Source organism: Sminthopsis crassicaudata, chromosome 3 (assembly GCF_048593235.1).
Source record: "Sminthopsis crassicaudata isolate SCR6 chromosome 3, ASM4859323v1, whole genome shotgun sequence".
Lineage (NCBI taxonomy): Eukaryota > Metazoa > Chordata > Mammalia > Dasyuromorphia > Dasyuridae > Sminthopsis > Sminthopsis crassicaudata.
The window spans coordinates 655,826,025-655,844,121 of record NC_133619.1 but is presented as its reverse complement, the minus strand read 5'-3'; the positions used below and the strand labels follow the sequence as shown (position 1 = coordinate 655,844,121).

The following is an 18,097-nucleotide window of genomic DNA, read 5'->3' as shown; positions in this document are numbered from 1 at the left end:
CTCGCTTCTATTTGGGGCTGCATTAAGCTCTAGAACTATAACAAGGAGCTTCTGTGATGACTACAGAATCTGAGTGATCAGTAATTTAAATAAAGGCTGAAATACAATTCCAAAGGGATGAAAAATGCATGACTGGGGTATACGTTCCGCCAGCTGCCTCCTCCACACTAGTAGTTTGTGTCACATACCTGGGACCTTTACAGCAAACGGATAAGACGAGAGGAGGCAATATATGCACACACCTCATTTTCTGAAATAACTGGAAACAACACTCTCATCATGGAAGTCACCATGTTCTCCTAGGTCCTAGAATGAATACGGTCTTCAGATTGCACAGGAATTATGTAGGAAGTAGGCAACTTTTGAAACATATTGCAGATCTCTGATCCAAGTGCTGAGGAGGAGCTCACTTTGGAGTTCGTTCCGGAGCCCTGTGGGGTCCAGGATTCCCAGGTAGCGCTCCCTTGGATCCACGAGGGCCTTTCTCACGGCAGAGACCTTCCCTTCTACCACACTGCAGGGATGATTCGGATGTGGAGTGGGGAATTCTTTTTATGACAATTTAGAATTTAAAGTGGACACTGCCCTCCCCCAGAAGGCCGTGGGGACGCACATGAGCCTATGGAGAAGTTGAGGAAGACCAGTAGGATTAAATGATATCATCAAGTAAAGATGAACTTGATTTTGCTCGGGATCTCACAGCTAGTACATGTCTGAGGCCAGATTTGAACTCAGGAAGATGAATGAGTCTTCCTGACTTCAGACCTTGCACTCTAACCACTGCTCCACCTGTGGCCCTTAGGGATAGGGATTAAGTGAGAAATTAGACCTAAGCAAAAAACGCCAACTTGGGATGTAAAAAAAAAAAAAAAAATATATATATATATATATATATATATATATATATATATATATATATTTGCTTTTTGAGGTGACAATGGGAATGTGAGTACCGATAAATTAGGGAATGGATGAACAAGTAATGTTATATGAACACTGAATATTATTGTGCAATAAGAAATGATGGAGATTGATTTGGAGAAAACTGGGAAGATTTGTACGAACTGATGCAGAGGGAAGTGAGCAGAATTAGAGCAGTGTATACAGTGTGGCAAATGTGGCAATTTGAAAGAATTAAGGACTCTTGTCAGTGTAATGACAGGGTATGGTTCCAGAAGCTGATGATGGAAAATACTACCCATCGCCTTATAGAAAGGGGAAGGACTCAGTGCAGAATGAAAAATATTTGGTTTTTGGACATGGCCAGTGAAGAAATCATTTTGACGTCTATATATGTTTGTAACAGGAGGTTTTTTCCTCTTATTTCTAATGGGGGCAGGTAGGAAGGAGACATGCAAATTTCAGTTTAAAATACATATAATTTTTAAAAATTAAAATATACATAGTTTTAAAGAAATATTTGAAATGGAAGCTAATAAACTTCTAATACTCTGAAGACATATTAACTTTGTGTCTCCTTCATGCTTTTTGTTGAACAAAATATTGAAACGTGTTTGTTTTCTCAGGAATCAGTGACTTTTCAGGATGTGGCTGTGAACTTTACCCATGAGGAGTGGGGGCACTTGGAGCCGGCCCAGAAGGACCTATACAGGGAGGTGATGCTGGAGAACTATCAGAACTTTGTCTCCCTTGGTAAGGATAACTAGCTTCGGAACCATCATTTTTCCTTCCTGAAGACCGTGGGATGTCTAAGTGGACACAGCTAGGTGGTACAGTGGATAGGGTGCCTGGGTCTGGAGACAGAAAGATCCGAGGTCAAATATGGCTCAGACATGGTGTAATTGTGTAATCCAGGGCAAGTCACTTAATCTGTTTGCCTCATTTTCCTCATCTGTAAAATGGTAATAGCAGCTACCTCTCTGGAAAGTTGTGAGAATCAAATGAATTAATATTTGTAAAGCACTTAGGGCAGGGTGTGGCACTTACTAGGTGCTATAGAAATGCTAACTATTATTAAAATTAATATTATTAATATCGTGCCAAGTGCGAATTTTTACTTGATATGTAGAGTTATTCTTAAATGCACATAATAATGATAACAAAATAATCACAACAAAATTCAGGACCTGGCCATTGCTACCTTACAGAAAGGTTGTCTTTAAGCAGTCTAGACCTATTAAATGATGCAGATTATGAAATTTGGAAGCTGCATTGCAGGTTGCAAATATCTACCAGTTGTCTAGAAAGATATGACCGGGTGGCTGGAATAAAACACTGGAAGCTTTCTATCTTTCGTAAACTAATGGGTAACAAATTCCCATGATATGAAGGGAACAAATCAACATGGCGAAACACAAATTCTTAAATATCCATAAAAATTCGGCAAGGAAATGGGCTGGAAGCCAGAGTATTCCACCCAGAAATATCCAGGGCATAGCATAACATGGAACCATAATGATGTAAGACTTTCATGGTGGATGTTATTTTGATTATTTATAATTTCCAAACCACATAGAGTGAAGAACTTTCAAAATATTGCGTGTGAGAACAGGATGCAATCTTTATTCTCATCTTCCTGAAAATTCTTCCAGTCTGCAGATGGGCTTTACTCTTATTCAGCTGCAAAAAGAAGCCATTTGGGGGCAGCTAGGTGGCGCAGTGGATAGAGCACCAGCCTTGAATTCAGGAGGACCCGAGTTCAAATCTGATCTCAGACACTTAAAACTTCTTAGCTGTATGACCCTGGGCAAGTCACTTAACCCCAGCCTAAAAAAAAAAAAAAAAAAGCCATTTTATTTACCTACACAGTAGTCTACATATTTTAAAGTAACAAATATTAATTTATTAAATCAATTAATTTACAAATTAAATTAACTTAAAATTAAAGTTAATATTAATAATATAGAAAATCATATAAAACAGGATAGTGACTTATTCTTTGGCTGTTTCTCTAAGAAAAAAATAAAAAAGAGAACATGAATGATAATTTGAAAGCATAATAATAATGATAATAACCTCAAAAATGTTCTTGAGACAAATCAATAAATTATTGTTGTCTGTTGTTAGGATTACTAGGTGAGAACTCAGGTTGTCTGGACAGTGACAAGGTGAGAATTCAGGTTGTCTGGACAATTACAAGGTGAGAACTCAGAATTTGATTTTAATTGTCAGAATATGATAAGCTCCATTAAAAACTTCAAAAAATGTTTTCAGTAAATTTTGCCAAACCACATACTTATACAATGCAAAGATTTCAAAATGTTCTTGATTCGTGTTCCCAAATGAAAAAAAATCTTTGTTTTTTATAACTTTATTGTGCTGCTCTCCACTTGTTCTTGTTCAGTGTAGTGGTTCCCAAAATGGTTGTCCAGCCATTCATTTCAGGGAGCTTACGAGGTCAAACATAATCTGCTTATTAAAATGCCCCTTTCTCCAACTATATTTCTTTGTGAGCCCCAAAGTGGATGTGAGAATCCAGCTGTGAATGAAGCCAGATGTTAAATGGATTTGCAAAAATGTAAACCAGTACCACTCTTCTCACTAATTTTGTTTTTGTCTTGAAAAAGCTATTTTCCATAAAAAACGATTATGTTCAAGTATAATTGGGTTTATTGCTTTTTAAAATTAATAATAAATATTTTTAAAACGAATATGTTTAATCTCTAATATCAGTAGACACAAGGCACACAAACTTGGGGGTCCTTGATAATTTTAAGAGTTTAAAGAATCCTTGAGACCAAAAAAATTAACCACTGATCCAGACCAGAGATTATCCACTAAAATCTCAGTGCGGGTGCCTAACGATGCTGCTTCCTCTTAGCAGGAGCTAATTTTCTTTGATCCCATGTCAACTCTGTGATCTTTCCCTCACTCTCCTTGGGAACACACCATAATACATCTTTCACAGGTATTTTTTTCCCTTAGCCTCTGCACACCTTCTTTCCCTAGAGAAGGGATATATCAAGGAGGTGAACAATTTTCAAAATAAGATTTGCAAATTTAAGAAGCATGTGAAAGATCACACCAACCTGCTAATTAAAATAGAAATGGGAAGGAAAACAACTCTGATGTTTTATACCACAGTCAGAAAATTGGGAAAGATGGCCAAAGGTGGAAATGGGAACTGTTAGGAGGGTTATGGGAAGAGAACCTCACTAATGTATCTGGAATTCTGGAAACAGTTGGAAATACTGAGACTCTCTTACCTATCATGTAGATAAACATACATTTCAAAGAGGTGGAGGTCAGTCAGAAAAGCTCCTGAGTTCCAAAATATTCATAGTATTACCTTTTGTGCTAGTAAATAAATAGAAATAGAACAGATGCCATCATTTGAGCAAGAGCTAATTGCATTGTGGTATGTAAATAGAGAAATAGCAATATTGTGAAGAATAGCTTCAGGGTATTACATGGCACCAGACTAGCAGTGTGACCTTGGGTAGGTCATTTAATATTTACACAATATTCTACCCATAAACCTTGATCACACTCCTACCAATGCACATAATGTTTGTGGGGAAAATAGGCATATACTTAATATTCTCAGGGCAATAAAACATGCATGTCGGGAAAACACATAGCCAGCGCAGCTCCCCTCTGGAGACTAAACTTTGGTGTTCTGTCCTTTCTATCTCCAGAATTGTCCTTAAAAATCCTTAATGAGCATTCTATCTTGCTGAAAAGAAGCTCCCAGTGCTAAGCTAAGCTGATTGCGTTTGACTTCCCTGACATGACTAGTTGATCCACCAGACTATTTTTATGATATTAAAGTGTTCCTCTGCACATTATTCCTTAAAGGCAACTATAGTATCTATCACTTCAAGCTGTAGACTTAGCTGATCATTTCAACTAAAATTGCATCGGGCTTTTTTAAGAAAAAGCAACATTTATCTGAAAATTGGCAAAAACCTTTCCAACTGTCCTTTGTAGAACTAATCTCTGTATCGCAGAAACAATAGGAGGCAATGTTCAAAAATATTTTCTATCTTCTCTTGTCAGCAAGATTCTCTCTGCATGTGGATGGTGTTTTCCATCCAAAGTTTATTTATTGCCTTGGATCACGGAACTGCTGAGAAGTCTATCATAGCTGATCATTGCACAATCCTGCTGGATACAATATTTTCCTGGTTGTGCTTGTTTCACTCACCATCAGGTCATGTAAATCTTTCCAGGTCTTTTTAAAATCAGCCTGTTCATCATTTTTTAATAGAACAATTCCCGAATTGATGACATCTATTCATTTTCCAGTTCCTTGCCACCACACAAAGGGCTGCCACAAATATTTTTGCCCATGTAGGTCCTTTTCCCTCTTTTATAATCTCTGGGATATAAGCCCAGTAGAAACACTGCTGGGTCAAAGGGTATGCACAGTTTGATAGCCCTTTGGGCACAGTTCCAAATTGTTCTCCAGAATGGTTGGATCAGTTCACAATTCCACCAACAATGCAATAGTTGCCCAGTTTTTCCACATCTCTTCCAATATTTATTATTATCTTTTTCTGTTATCTCAGCTAATCTGAGAGGGATAAGGTGATACCTCAGAGTTGTTTTAATTTGCATTTCTCTAATCAATAATAATTTAGAGCATTTTTCATATATCTATACTTGATTTTAATCTCTTCATCTGAAAATTGTTCATTCAGATCCTTTGGCCATTTATTAATTGGGGAATGGCTTGTATTCCTATAAATTTGAGTCAGTTTTCTATATATTTTAGAAATGAGGCCTTTATCAGAAACACTGGCTATAAAATTTGTTTCCCAGCTTTCTGCTTTTTATTATGGCTTTTTTTTTTTATTCTTTTAATCTTGGCTGCATTGGTTTTGTTTGTACAAAACCTTTCCAATTTAATGTAATCAAAATGATCTGTTTGCATTTCATAATGTTCACTAGTTCTTTTTTGGCCATAAATTCTTTCCTTCTTCAAAGATCTAGGTGAATTATTCTTTGTTCTCCTCATTTGCTTATGGTATCATCCTTTACACCTAAGCCATGTAGTCATTTTGACCTTCTTTTGTATGCTACTTCCTGACATATTATTTTCCAGCTTTTCCAGCAATTTTTGTCAAATAGTGAATTCTTATCCCAGAAACTGGAGGCTTTGAGTTTATCAAACAGTAGATTACTATAGTCATTGATTATATTACTATAACCTATTCCACTGATCTACCATTCTATTTCTTATCCTGTACTAGCTGGTTTTGATAATTGCTCCTTTTTCTTTTAAAAAAATTTTTTTTAAATTAGTTAGTTGCCCTCCACCCTTGGATTAATCTTAAATATTTTAGCAACCAGTCATAATGGCAAGCAGTCAGTCAACAAACATTTATTAGGTACTTACTGTATGCCAAGATAAATAAGAAGCTACTTCTGTCGAAGGTAGACTTAACTCATGGACTGCTTTACTCAGAAGCAAATGGGTCCCAGACAAGGGTCATCTCTTTGCATAAAGATCAACTAAATCAAACTGAAAGCTGAAATTAAAATGGCAAAGCTTAGCCAGGCAAGGTATTGAGGAAATGCACTTTGCCTCTCTTTATTGAAGACCAGAGGGACTCTGGGAATATTGCATATGTTCTTAAATATGGTTAATATTTTGGTTGGTTTTATGGAATTTTTTTCTTTTTAATTTTTGTTATTAGCGAGGCCTTGTTTAAATTGTGGACTGTGGAAGAGCATATTTGGAAATGAGTGTCATCTAAAGACAAAAGAAATCAATTAAAATAAAGGCAAAAGGGGCTAGAATTAGATGAAGAGAGGATTTCTGTTCTCAGCACTCTCCATTTGTTTCTATGAACAGGACTTCCATTTTCCAAACCATATGTGATCTCCCAGTTGGAGAAGGGAGAAGCTCCATGGATAACAGAGAAAGTGTCCCTTGTCCCAAGAGTCTCTTGTCAAGGTGAGCCAATGGAAGCTGGTCAGCCCACAAGCATGTAACTAATAGCTTTGCTTCTTGGATGGCAGCACTGCCCACAAACCCCAAGGGTAGAGATGGTTCCCCTTTGTCAATTCTGATCCTGACCTCCCCTGCCATCTTTTCTGTCATCCTTTGCTGTTCCCTCCCACAGTCATTCTCTCTTTTGACATTCTGTATGTCACCTTCACATACTCCCTTTTCTTCTCTTTCCAGGTATAACACAAATCTGACCAACATTTTTAAAAATTCCATGGCCTTGTTGCTAATTTGTCTAAATATCTATTGTCTCATTCCTTTCACCACCATTCCCAATAAACTTCATCTGTCCCCATCACAATTTTGCCTCTGATCCCTATCCTTTCTGAGAATAATACTTTTCCTTCAGTACTTTAAACAACCAACCATCCAAAAAGCATATATTGTGCAGCTGCCGTGTGCCAGGAAATGGGCAGGGACTCAGGGATACGAGTACAAAGACAGAAATCCTCTCCTTGCAATGAGCTTACGTAATAGTGAAAGTGACAACAGGTACAGAAATAATAATAATATATGTTTACATATTTATATTTATAATTTATATGTAAATATATATTTATAAAATAAATATAAATAACATACATATAAAATGAACAAATGCAAATACATAGGAAGTGATTAAATATAGGGTATTTAGAAGGGTGAGCACAAATACTTGGATTAGGAAAAGTTTCCTGCAGAAGAAATTCCTTCAAGGACCTGTAATTTTCTCTGTGTGGAGATGCCCTGTGCCAAAGTAGATTCCAACTCCTGCCATAATGGAAGAAATCAGTTGTCACCATCCTCCAACCCACCTGGGCAAGTTGGCAAGGCTGGGCTCAGACCAAAGACCTACCATCCACTGCAGGCACTATATGGTGGCCCAGTAGTGCACAGCCTCAGGCCAGATACTTCTAGCCTCTGCTGCCTCAGTTTCCTCAAGTATAAAAAATGGAGATGATAATAGCATTTATGTGCTGTAGTTGTGAGGCTTGAATGAGACAATATTTGTAAGTGCTCAGCACGGGGCTGGCTCACCGTAGGCGCTCAGTAAACACTCGTTCCCCCCACGTGGAAGTCTCTCTAGCTTAGATTTAGCGTTTAATGGCCTAAGCTGGAGAAGCCCCTGCCACAATGGAGCATTCTCCCACTGCTTACCACTGGTAGCTAAATCTCAGTCTCACACCCAGATTTTCTCCAACACTTTCCTCTCTGTCCAGGCCTTCCTCCTGTCCAAGTCCGAGGAGTTTTCTCCTCCATTCTCAGTCATGAATGACTCCCTTTGCAGCCAGGGTTTCCTAACTTTGCTCTGGGTTCTCCTGTTCCTTCTCAAGTGACTTCAAGGGATGCCCAGAGTTAAAGGGCTGCTCAGTGAAGGAGCCCAATAAGGGTATCCATGATATTTAGTAATGGGCTTAAAGCCACAGCTTCCTGAGCCCATTGCACTTTGGGCTGACTCCTCCACCACACACACAAGATGAAATTTGCTTCCATCCACTGCCCTAAGACTTCCTCCTGGGCCAAGTCAGACATGGTAATCCTTATCCACAGGACCTTTGACCATGTCTTCATGTTTTCTGTCGTGTATCCAAGCTGTATTCTTTCCCCAAAACTTACTGTGCCTGTTTTATTCATTTTCCAATTTGGGGGACCGATCATCAGGCTTTCCATCTCCTACTCATGAATCTCCTCCTTCAAATAGGCAGCAAAAGCTCCTTGAGAGTAGGAACTGGACATGTTTGCTCTACTTGTATCTCCTGGGTTTTAGCCCAGTGCATGGCACACAGTAAGTGCTCAATAAATGTTTTGTTTATCTTTCTTTTCCTCCAAGAGAATCCCAGCTCCTTGAGAATGGGAATAGTTTCATTCTTGGAATGTGTATCCCCAGGGCCCAGCACAAGGTGAGGTTCATAGAAAGTACTTAATAAAAATTCTTTTTAATCAGTAGAACCCTGAGTTTCACTGACTTCACCTCTGAATCTCCATTCCTGCTTAACTCCTACCATCTGATTTTGCAAAATAATGAGATAAAAGTTATAAAATCAAGCTGATTTCACTTTGTACAATTTATGAGACATAATCTTAGCCATGCCCTTATTAGCTGTGCTCAGTAATCTCATACTGACTGACTACATTTCCCATAGCAGCTCTTCCAAACCTTTTTTATTGTAAGTTTTGATATTTGATATTAGGCATTTCTAAGCCTAATTCTTTGAGAGCCTTCTCTTTTAAAAAAGAAAAAAAGGATCATTTAAGTAAAGTAAATCCACCCATTGACTGCATCAGATGAGCTGTGTAACATTTCAGAGTCCCCATCCTTCAGTAAGAGGTTGGCTGTAATTCTATCTCTTCATCTCTCCTATAGGGAAGAGACTAATCATTATAATTACACAGGGGGAATTTTATGTGATTCTTTTTTTTTAATTGAAAGTTTTTATTTTCAAAACATATGCAAGGATAATTTTTCAATATTGACCCTTGCAAAACCTTGTGCTCCAATCCCCCCGTCCCTCTAGGGGGCAAATAATCCACTATATATTAGACATGGTAAAAATATATGTAAATCCAATATAAGCATAGTGTATATATATATATGTATATATATATATATATATATATATATATATATATATATATAATACATTTAATCAAAAATCAGATCAAAAAGGGGAAAAAAGAGAAAGAAATCCAAGCAAACAACAACAAAAGAAGTAAAAATGCTATGTTGTGATCCACAGTTCCCACAGTCCTCTCTCTGAGTTGATTCTCTCTGACAAGAATTGCTGTAGTCATTGTTCAGATTCTGCTTCTGATCTGGAGTGCTTGTGGGACTGTCAGCAAACCCACTTAACCTCTAAGGGATCCATTCACCCCTTCCAGACTTGCAGAATAGGTGCTAACCTTCATTGGTAGAGAGCTTTTCCTCACTGAAAGTTCCCTTGTACCAATGAAATTATCAGTCTACCCGAATGAAAAAAATGTATAAGAAACCACCTTAAGAGGGCAGCAAAATTCACATAAAAAACATTGATAAGCAATGATTTTGCTGCATAAAAGCCCTTTCTTTTAACAATGAGAAAACTGCTAAAATTTGAGGTTGCATCTATGATCCATTGCAATCACTTTTATGTTGTTTTACTTAAGTATCTGGGGGGAACTGTACACTTTCAGAAGAACTCTCATTATGTGTATAATAGAGCAAAACAAAATTTGATCTTTAAAAATGTAAAGATAATAAAATATATGCATGAAATTTTAAAAAAATTGATTAGCAGGGAGTTCTATATTTTCATTAATGTCATTGATAAAAATTTTGTACAAATGAAGACCAAGCACTGAGTCCTTTGGTATAACACTTGAGATTTTTCTCCAGAAGATGTTTGCAAAATCTTCGTAACAAGGAGTTTATAGTAAATAGGGTGATGGATCCAAAAGGCATAAAGAGATCAACAAGATGATTGGAAAGCTGGATCTGAGAAGACAGATGAATAAATAATTTATTATTTATCTATTATTTATTTATTTGACTGCTAATAAATACACATGGCTATCCCATCACCCATTCTCCTTTAAATTTTTCCTTATAAATTTTTAAACATAACAAATGTAGCTTTAACACATCAGATTTATATAAATAGGAACACAAATAAACCAGTATGCTTTCTTCAAAAAACAATTAATGAAAAATAGCAAAAATCTTGATTGTTATTGTACTCTTTTTTTAACTAATGAATTCTGTAAAGAAAAAAAGGCTATGTACCTTGCAAGGTAATACTAATATCGCCCATTGTATTTATCCTAGTTTGTTGATCCATAATGCTTTCATTTATATCTCTTTTTTGTGCATAGTTCAAGTACATATTGTACTCTCCAACATTTCATCCCAGTCTATCTCTGTTTCATTGAATGCTTATTTTTTAAGTCATTCTCTGGAAATATGGTTCTTACAGAAATAAAAACAGATCTAAATAATTTAAGAGGTGTTCATTATTCATATCTAAATAGGAATGACAATAACAGTAAAGATAATATATCTGCTCCTGTCTACAGATTTAATGCTATATCATTAAAAATATGAAGGAGATACTTTCTAGAATTGGATAATAATAAGAAGAAATTGAAAAAAGACTAAAAATATAAAACAAAAGAAAAACTCGGAAAAGAGAGAATGGCATTAATAAATGTCAAATTATATTGAAAGCAACAATTTCAAACCTATCACTGACTAAAAACAGGCAGTTGGTAAACATGCTTTAATGTGTATTGTATACCATGCATTAATGTGTACATGTGTACTGTATATAGCCCAGTCTCTGCTCCTTAAGGAGCTCCCAGTCTAGTAGGGAGAAAATTTCTTTGTCTTAATCACTGAATCAAACTAAGACCTAACGAAAACCTTGGCTTAAAAAGGCCAAGGTCTCCCATTTCATCTAGAGCCATTTCTAGGCATCATGATCTATAGATTTTGCCACTGGATCTAGATAGCTCTAGAAATGTGGAGGTGACCTTGCACAGCCCTCCCTCAGTTAAATCCAATTCACTTGTGTGTCATGGCAATCTCTCTCTGATGTCATAGTTCTCCCAAGAAAGAATATAGGATTTTGGGTGTAGTTTCAAAGGAAAGGCACTAAGATTAAGGAGAATTGAGAAAGGCATATTATACTAGATGGAACAGTAGCTTCCAACAGAGGAGGTGTTTGAAAGTTAAAGTAATGTTAAAAGAAAAAAAGAATATTAATAAAACATTTATAAAGAAATAAGCTAGAACAACTCTTCTAGCTTTTCTTGCTCAATCTTCATGCTTCTCGATGTGAGGCAGAATCTATCTAAAACATACCATAAAGCAATATCCTTTCTTCCAACCCTGAGAAAAAATAAATAGTTGTATATTTTTTGTTTCTTTCAGATTTCTTTATTCAAAAGACAAGATATAAAACTAAAAAGTCAGTTGCAACTAAGATTATTTCTGTGAGAAATTTATTCAAGAAGAGAATCTCAAAGAATAGCCCCTGGAATTTTGCATTAAAAGAAATCTGGGATTTTGATGCAAGGTTGAAGAGACAGATGGTCAATCAGAAGAGATGGACCAGTCAACGAACAATTTCAAATGAACTGAGCCTTTGTGAATGTGTTACTTTGGAGAGAAAGCTCAAGCTGGGATCACTTCTTACCACCAAACAGAAAGCTATCATGGGAAAACATCCCCACAAATACGATTTTTTTGGAAAGAGCTTTAAATATTTGTCAGATATATTTAAACATAATAGAATCTCTTCAGGGAAGAAGTATTATAAGTATAACAAATGTAAGAAGCCCTTCAGTTATCACTCAGATCTTTTTCAATACCGTAAGATACATAGTGGAGAGAAAACTCATAAATGTGATGAATGTGGGAAAACCTTCAGCAATAACTCGTGTCTTACTGTGCATTTAAAAATTCATACTGGAGAGAAGCCCTTTGACTGTACTGAATGTGGAAGAGCCTTCAGGCGTAGAGCACATCTTATTCAACATCAGAGAATTCATACTGGAGAGAAACCTTATAAATGTTATGAATGTGGAAAAGCCTTTAGTGTTGACTCCTACCTTATCAAACATCAGAGAATTCACACTGGGGAGAAACCCTATAAATGTAATGATTGTGGGAAAGCTTTCAGACAATTAGGAAATCTTAATCAGCATCAGAGAATTCATACTGGAGAGAAACCCTATAAATGCCATGAATGTGGGAAAGCCTTTAGTCAGTGGGGTCACCTCAATCAACACCAGAGAACCCATACTGAAGAAAAACCGTTTGAATGTAATGAATGTGGAAAAGTCTTTAGGCAGTTGGGAAACCTTAATCAGCATCAGAGAGTTCATACTGGAGAAAAACCATATAAATGTAACCAGTGTGAGAAGGCTTTTAACAATAATTACCTCCTTATTCAACATGAAAGAATTCATACAGGTGAGAAGCCATATGTATGTAATGATTGTGGAAAAGCCTTCAGTCGAGGGACATACCTTAAGAAACACAAGAGGATTCATACTGGAGAGATACCCTATAAATGTAATGAATGTGGGAAAGAGTTCACTGACAAAGCATCCTTTATTTATCATCAGAGAATTCATACTGGAGAGAAACTTTATGAATGTATTGAATGTGGGAAAACTTTTAGCCAAAAAGCGAACCTTAAAAAACATAAAATGATCCACACTGGAGAGAAACCCTTTGAATGTAGTGAATGTGGAAAAGCCTTCCGAGAGAGGGGAAGCCTCAGTGTTCATAAAAGAATTCATACAGGAGAGAAACCCTTTGAATGCAATGAATGTGGAAAAGCCTTCCGAGAGAGGGGAAGCCTTAGTGCACATCAAGAAAAGCATGCTGAAGAGAAACTTTACAAATGTGATGAATGTGGAAAAACCTTCAGATACAAGGGATATTTCAGTATTCATCAGAGAACTCATACTCAAGAGAAATGCTATAAATGCAAGGAATGTGGGAAGGACTTTAGCCTAAGGGCATCCTATATTATTCATCAGAGAATTCACACTGGAGAGAAGCCCTATAAATGTAATATATGTGGGAAAGCTTTCAGTTATAATACATCCCACAGTAGACATCTGAGAACTCATACTGGAGAGAAACCCTTTGCATGTAATGAATGTGGAAAAGCTTTCACTCAGAGGGACTATCTTATTGAGCATGAAAGAATTCATACTGGAGAGAAACCCTTTAAGTGTAATGAATGTGGAAGAGCCTTTAGGCAGAAGCAAACTTATAATGCACATAAGAAAATCCATACTAGAGAGAAACCCTTTAAATGTAAGTTATATGAGAAAATTTCAACTGGAAATGGTGCCATATAGAACAAACAGAAATTAATACTAGTGAATCTCCAAAGGTGCAATGAATGTAGGAAAGACTTCAGCACAAGCTTATGGAAGTCATGAGATAATCCATACTAAAGAAAAACTATGAAATGACTTTGAGACAACTGTAGGGTATGTATCTTATCTCTCAGAGACTTTATATAGAGCATTAACTTTGGGGATATAACACCATGGGCAGTGCTTCCTATAATCTTATCATTTGTTAAACACTCAAGTCCAGATGTCTGACTTTTTTTTCATACTCTGTTATATCATTTGGTGCTTTAAGAAAGAAAAACATCAAAATGGTCTTTGATATCCCCTTTATTACATATTGGCTGCTGTTAAGAAACAATAAGAATTGCATAAGTTTAGGATTTTTAATAGTACCTATAAAAGAATTCCAGAGAATTATTCTATAACTCAATAATGGTTACATCTTGACTGCTGTGGGAAGAAATAAAAGATAAGTGACTATTAGATGACAACACTGTTGAGAACATCCTAACCATGTTGAAGAATAAAAAGAATCAGCTTTTAATGGGCTTGTGGCTTTCTTGGTCCCAACAGTCAACATTATTTCGCTTACAAATCCCCAACTGAAGCATATTAAAAAAACTCAAGTCAAGCCTTATGTAACCCACTTGTTCTTTCTTTACTTTATTATCAAGCCCCTTCTTTGGCTCATTTACTGTTACACACTTACACATTTGGTTCTTTCCTGTAACACGCCAAAATATCTTCTTTTTTAATTCTCATGTCCAAATAAACATTTCAATCCAATTTTCCCTGTTTTCTTCTTAAGAAATAGGAATAGGTATTCCTCATTAAAGTAATAATCAAACTGACTGGTCTGGCCTGCCATTATATTCTTCCCTTTAGGTCAGCAACCCACAAACCAAGTGAGCCAGATGCGTGTGATAAGATTGGATAGCCATTTGTCAGGTTGCAAAAGGAATTCTTATTTAGTACCTCTGAGATCCTTTCATGCTCCCAAATTCTGTGACAGTTCTTATCTTTAAAATGGTGAGTTTTGACATTATTCTCAAATTGCTTCAAAATCGGATTAAGTCCTGCAGTTCCCAAGTTTCCCGTGTCTGTCTCCTTTCTTTCTTACTATGGAGAATAGCCTTATCCTAATCTGAGTCACCCTGGATTCCTTCCTCCCAGCCCCTGCATTTATTCTATGGCCAAGGCCTGGTAAGTTCACCTTTGCAACATCTCTCATGTCAAGCCCCTTTTTCTCCTCTGATGCCCCCCACTCTGGTATACAGATTTCCCTGCAATAGCCAGAAGGTCCCACCCTTCCCGAGTCTTTTTCCCCTTTAATCCATCCATTTCAGTCATTGAAGTGATTTTCCTAAAGCACCTCACTCTCAAACTCCAGGGGGTCATTGTCACCTCCAGGATCAAACACAAAATGTTCTGTTTGACTTTCAAAGCCTTTTATAACCTGCCCCTTGTCTTCTTACTCCCCAACTTATAATCTTTGACCCAATCACAATGGTCCCCTGGCTGTTCCATGAACAAAACATTCCGTCTCTTGACTATGGGCCTTTTCTCTAGCTGTTCCCCAATGCCCAGAGCCCTCTTCCCTCCTCAATCCCACCTTCTGACTTCCTTGAAATCATAATTAAAATCCCATTTCTTACTCTATAAGTCTCCCTAATCCCTCCTCGTTCTAGTGCCTTCCCTCTGTTAATTATTCCTATCTATCCTATATATCATTTGTTTTGTACATACTTGCTTGCATGTTATCTCCCCGTTTGTTCCTCAAGGGCCAGCTCTGTGCTTTTCCTTCTTTTGTATCCTACCATACAGTAGGTGCTAAATAAATGTCGATCCTGCTCTACTCAGTAATATAAACAGAGCTAAAGCACAGGAAGTACTAACCTGAAATGGCACTTTATTAAGGGACCAGCTGATTATCCCTTGTGGCTGATCCATTTTTCAGTGGAGAATGTAGCTTTCAGGAGTTAAAACTGCTCCCTTTATTGACCTTCAACAGGTTTCAGTTAACTGAAGTGTCAGTTAAACATAGACACCAAATGTGGTGTTAACATAGAACCTTAGTTCTTTATGACATACCTCATTAGCTTTTTTTTTTTTTTTTTTTTTTAACACATTCTAACAAATTTGCGTGGTTCCTTCAGAGCTATTCTTGTGACTGCCTTTCCTGTAACCTTATTCTTTATATAGACACATCTCATGCCTATATTAGATTTCCCTGCTCTTGGACTTTACCAATTTTGGCTAATTATACTTCCCTACCCCTCTAGCTATCCACTCTTTTCCTCACCACCTTCTCTTTGTTTCTAAACTCATCTCTATTTTTTTTTCTCACCCAGCACTTGTATCCTTGTCTAATTTGTTTGGCAGTCCTTGTCATTCTGGGCCTCCTTACTATCCCTCCTGTCTCCCCATCACCACCAACATCTTCTTATTCACAATTCTTTCCAAGATTTCCCCTCAGACTTGATTTGAGTGAATTGATGGCCCTCAGTTCAGCATAATTATATAATATTGATAATAATAGATGGCATTTATATTATGCTTCAAGGTTGGCAGAGCACCTCAGCTAGTGGGAGCAGCTTGCCCAGTCAGCACTGTCTGAAGCAGCTTATTCAATTACAAAAAGTCATCTTACAGGATGTCCTACAGGACATTCAGTATGCAAGAATAACAGAGGGATAGTGACTTGTCCTCAGACTATTTCTAACTGAACCTACAAAGAAAATAAGAAGAAATAATAATAATTTTCAAAGACTTTTAGTCTGGTGGTAATAGCTCGCTAGTCAGCACTAAGGATGAGAAGCAGTGGAACATATATAATGATTTAATGAATGAATGAAGCATTTATTAGGCATTATGTGCAAAACACCATGCTAAGTATTAAAGAAACAAATGGAAAAGGAAGATGGTTCCTGCTGTCAAAAAGTGGGCCTTCTAATGGGGGAGATACCCATTGTATTGTCTTGTGCGATTATGGCAGTATGTGGGGCTGGATGAGACAGACCAAATGACATAGGTCCTAATTGATGCTGGAGATTTAGGAAAGTTAATTTGTTGGTATAGTATACTAAACTATTATGTAAGAAGGATTCTGGAGCAAGTGACCCTAGGGACATGAGAGGAAGGTGGATGGGTGTTGTAGGAAACCCTTCCACTGACCTTGTAAGGAGGGCTCCTTTCTGGTTAACATGGCCTCCCTATTTGGGTGATGTTGACCCAGGTAGCTCCTTCCCTACTACGGTTTGAACTTAGATTTACATAATTATTTAAACTTGATTCATAGGAACTGAGAGGAATTTGGCCCAAGTTTGAGCTAAAACTACAAATCTGGCATGCAGAGCAAGCTAATCAACAGCTCACTGTGAGCTCAGCAAACACAGGGATCTTGTTTCCAAACATGAGAAGGATTTTGCTGACAGGAATTTCAAATCCAAACTTTTGTCTCATCACAGGAAGTAAGAGGAGGGAGAAGGGACAATACTGAATACTTTAGGGAAGCAGTTAGCACCATGGCCAGCGGCAGCAGCTGATGTAGTAATAGGCTGAAACAACAGTGGGTGGGTCCCTAGGATATATTTCTTTTTTCTTTCTTTTAAAAAAAAATTTTAAATTTTATTAAAGCTTTTTATTTACAAAACATATGTGTGGGTCATTTTTTCAGCATTGACCTTTGCAAAACTTTGTTAGGATATATTTCTTTAGGCAGATAGGGTGCTACAACTTAGTGTGATTGGCTTGAATACATGAAGAAGAAAAGCAGCTATCAGTTGCGGTGAAGTAATTAGTTTCTCTGACTGCATTTGGACGGTTTGGATTGTTGGAAAAGTAAGAGTAAGATTTCCATAAGCTTTTGGAACTTGGGACAAGTGCAAGGGCATTGGCTTTGCTTTCTTAGCCTTGATGGCTCCTGGTGTGTGATCGAGTGGAGGCAACCAGGGAAGAATGTCCATGTGTCCAGGGGCTTGTGGAAGTACTTATTACCTGAAACACAGATCCGCGCATGAGTTTTCCAATAAGGAACAAATCTGATAAAATGGCCTTTCAGATCCCTCTGATTTCATTTTTAATGAAGTGCTTGTTTGGAGACTCCATCTAATTCTACCAAGGCCTTGCTCGAGTGCCCAGACGTGTCCCCTAACTGCTCCAGACTCTTACCACTTTGGGCTGTGCAGGCTCCCAACACTAGCTACATTGCCCTCTCTTCTCTGCATCTCTCTTTCATCTTCCGACATTCACTATCTGCTTTACAGATTTGTCGAGAATAGAATTTCGTAAACTTTTTTTTTCAACATGCATTTCTTTAGTTTTATGATTCCCTGTTTGTCTCTTTTATTT

At 37.2% G+C, this 18,097-nt stretch overlaps 1 protein-coding gene across 2 annotated transcripts; it reads left to right on the top strand.

The window, feature by feature from the left end:
• The first annotated feature begins 1,447 nt into the window (after window positions 1-1,447).
• Window positions 1,448-15,809, top strand: LOC141564724 (uncharacterized). 2 transcript variants are annotated; one of them, XM_074307585.1, is made up of 3 exons: window positions 1,448-1,653; window positions 6,761-6,862; window positions 11,802-15,806. In XM_074307585.1, the coding sequence occupies exons 1-3, from the start codon at window positions 1,482-1,484 to the stop codon at window positions 13,745-13,747; spliced, it is 2,220 nt and encodes a 739-aa protein (XP_074163686.1). In that variant the 5' UTR covers window positions 1,448-1,481; the 3' UTR covers window positions 13,748-15,806. The 2 variants fall into 2 exon arrangements, with proteins under 2 accessions (XP_074163686.1, XP_074163687.1); XM_074307586.1 differs by lacking the exon at window positions 6,761-6,862 and having other exon boundaries at window positions 11,802-15,809.
• The last annotated feature ends 2,288 nt before the right edge of the window (window positions 15,810-18,097 follow it).

What these genes read in the sequence shown, in the direction of transcription:
- LOC141564724 (XM_074307585.1), top strand. Translation starts at nt 1,482, where the DNA reads ATGCTTTTTGTTGAACAAAATATTGAAACGTGTTTGTTTTCTCAGGAA. An exon ending in TCAGAACTTTGTCTCCCTTG is followed by an intron (nt 1,654 to 6,760) that starts GTAAGGATAACT and finishes TTCTATGAACAG; the next exon opens with GACTTCCATTTTCCAAACCA. An exon ending in CCCAAGAGTCTCTTGTCAAG is followed by an intron (nt 6,863 to 11,801) that starts GTGAGCCAATGG and finishes TGTTTCTTTCAG; the next exon opens with ATTTCTTTATTCAAAAGACA.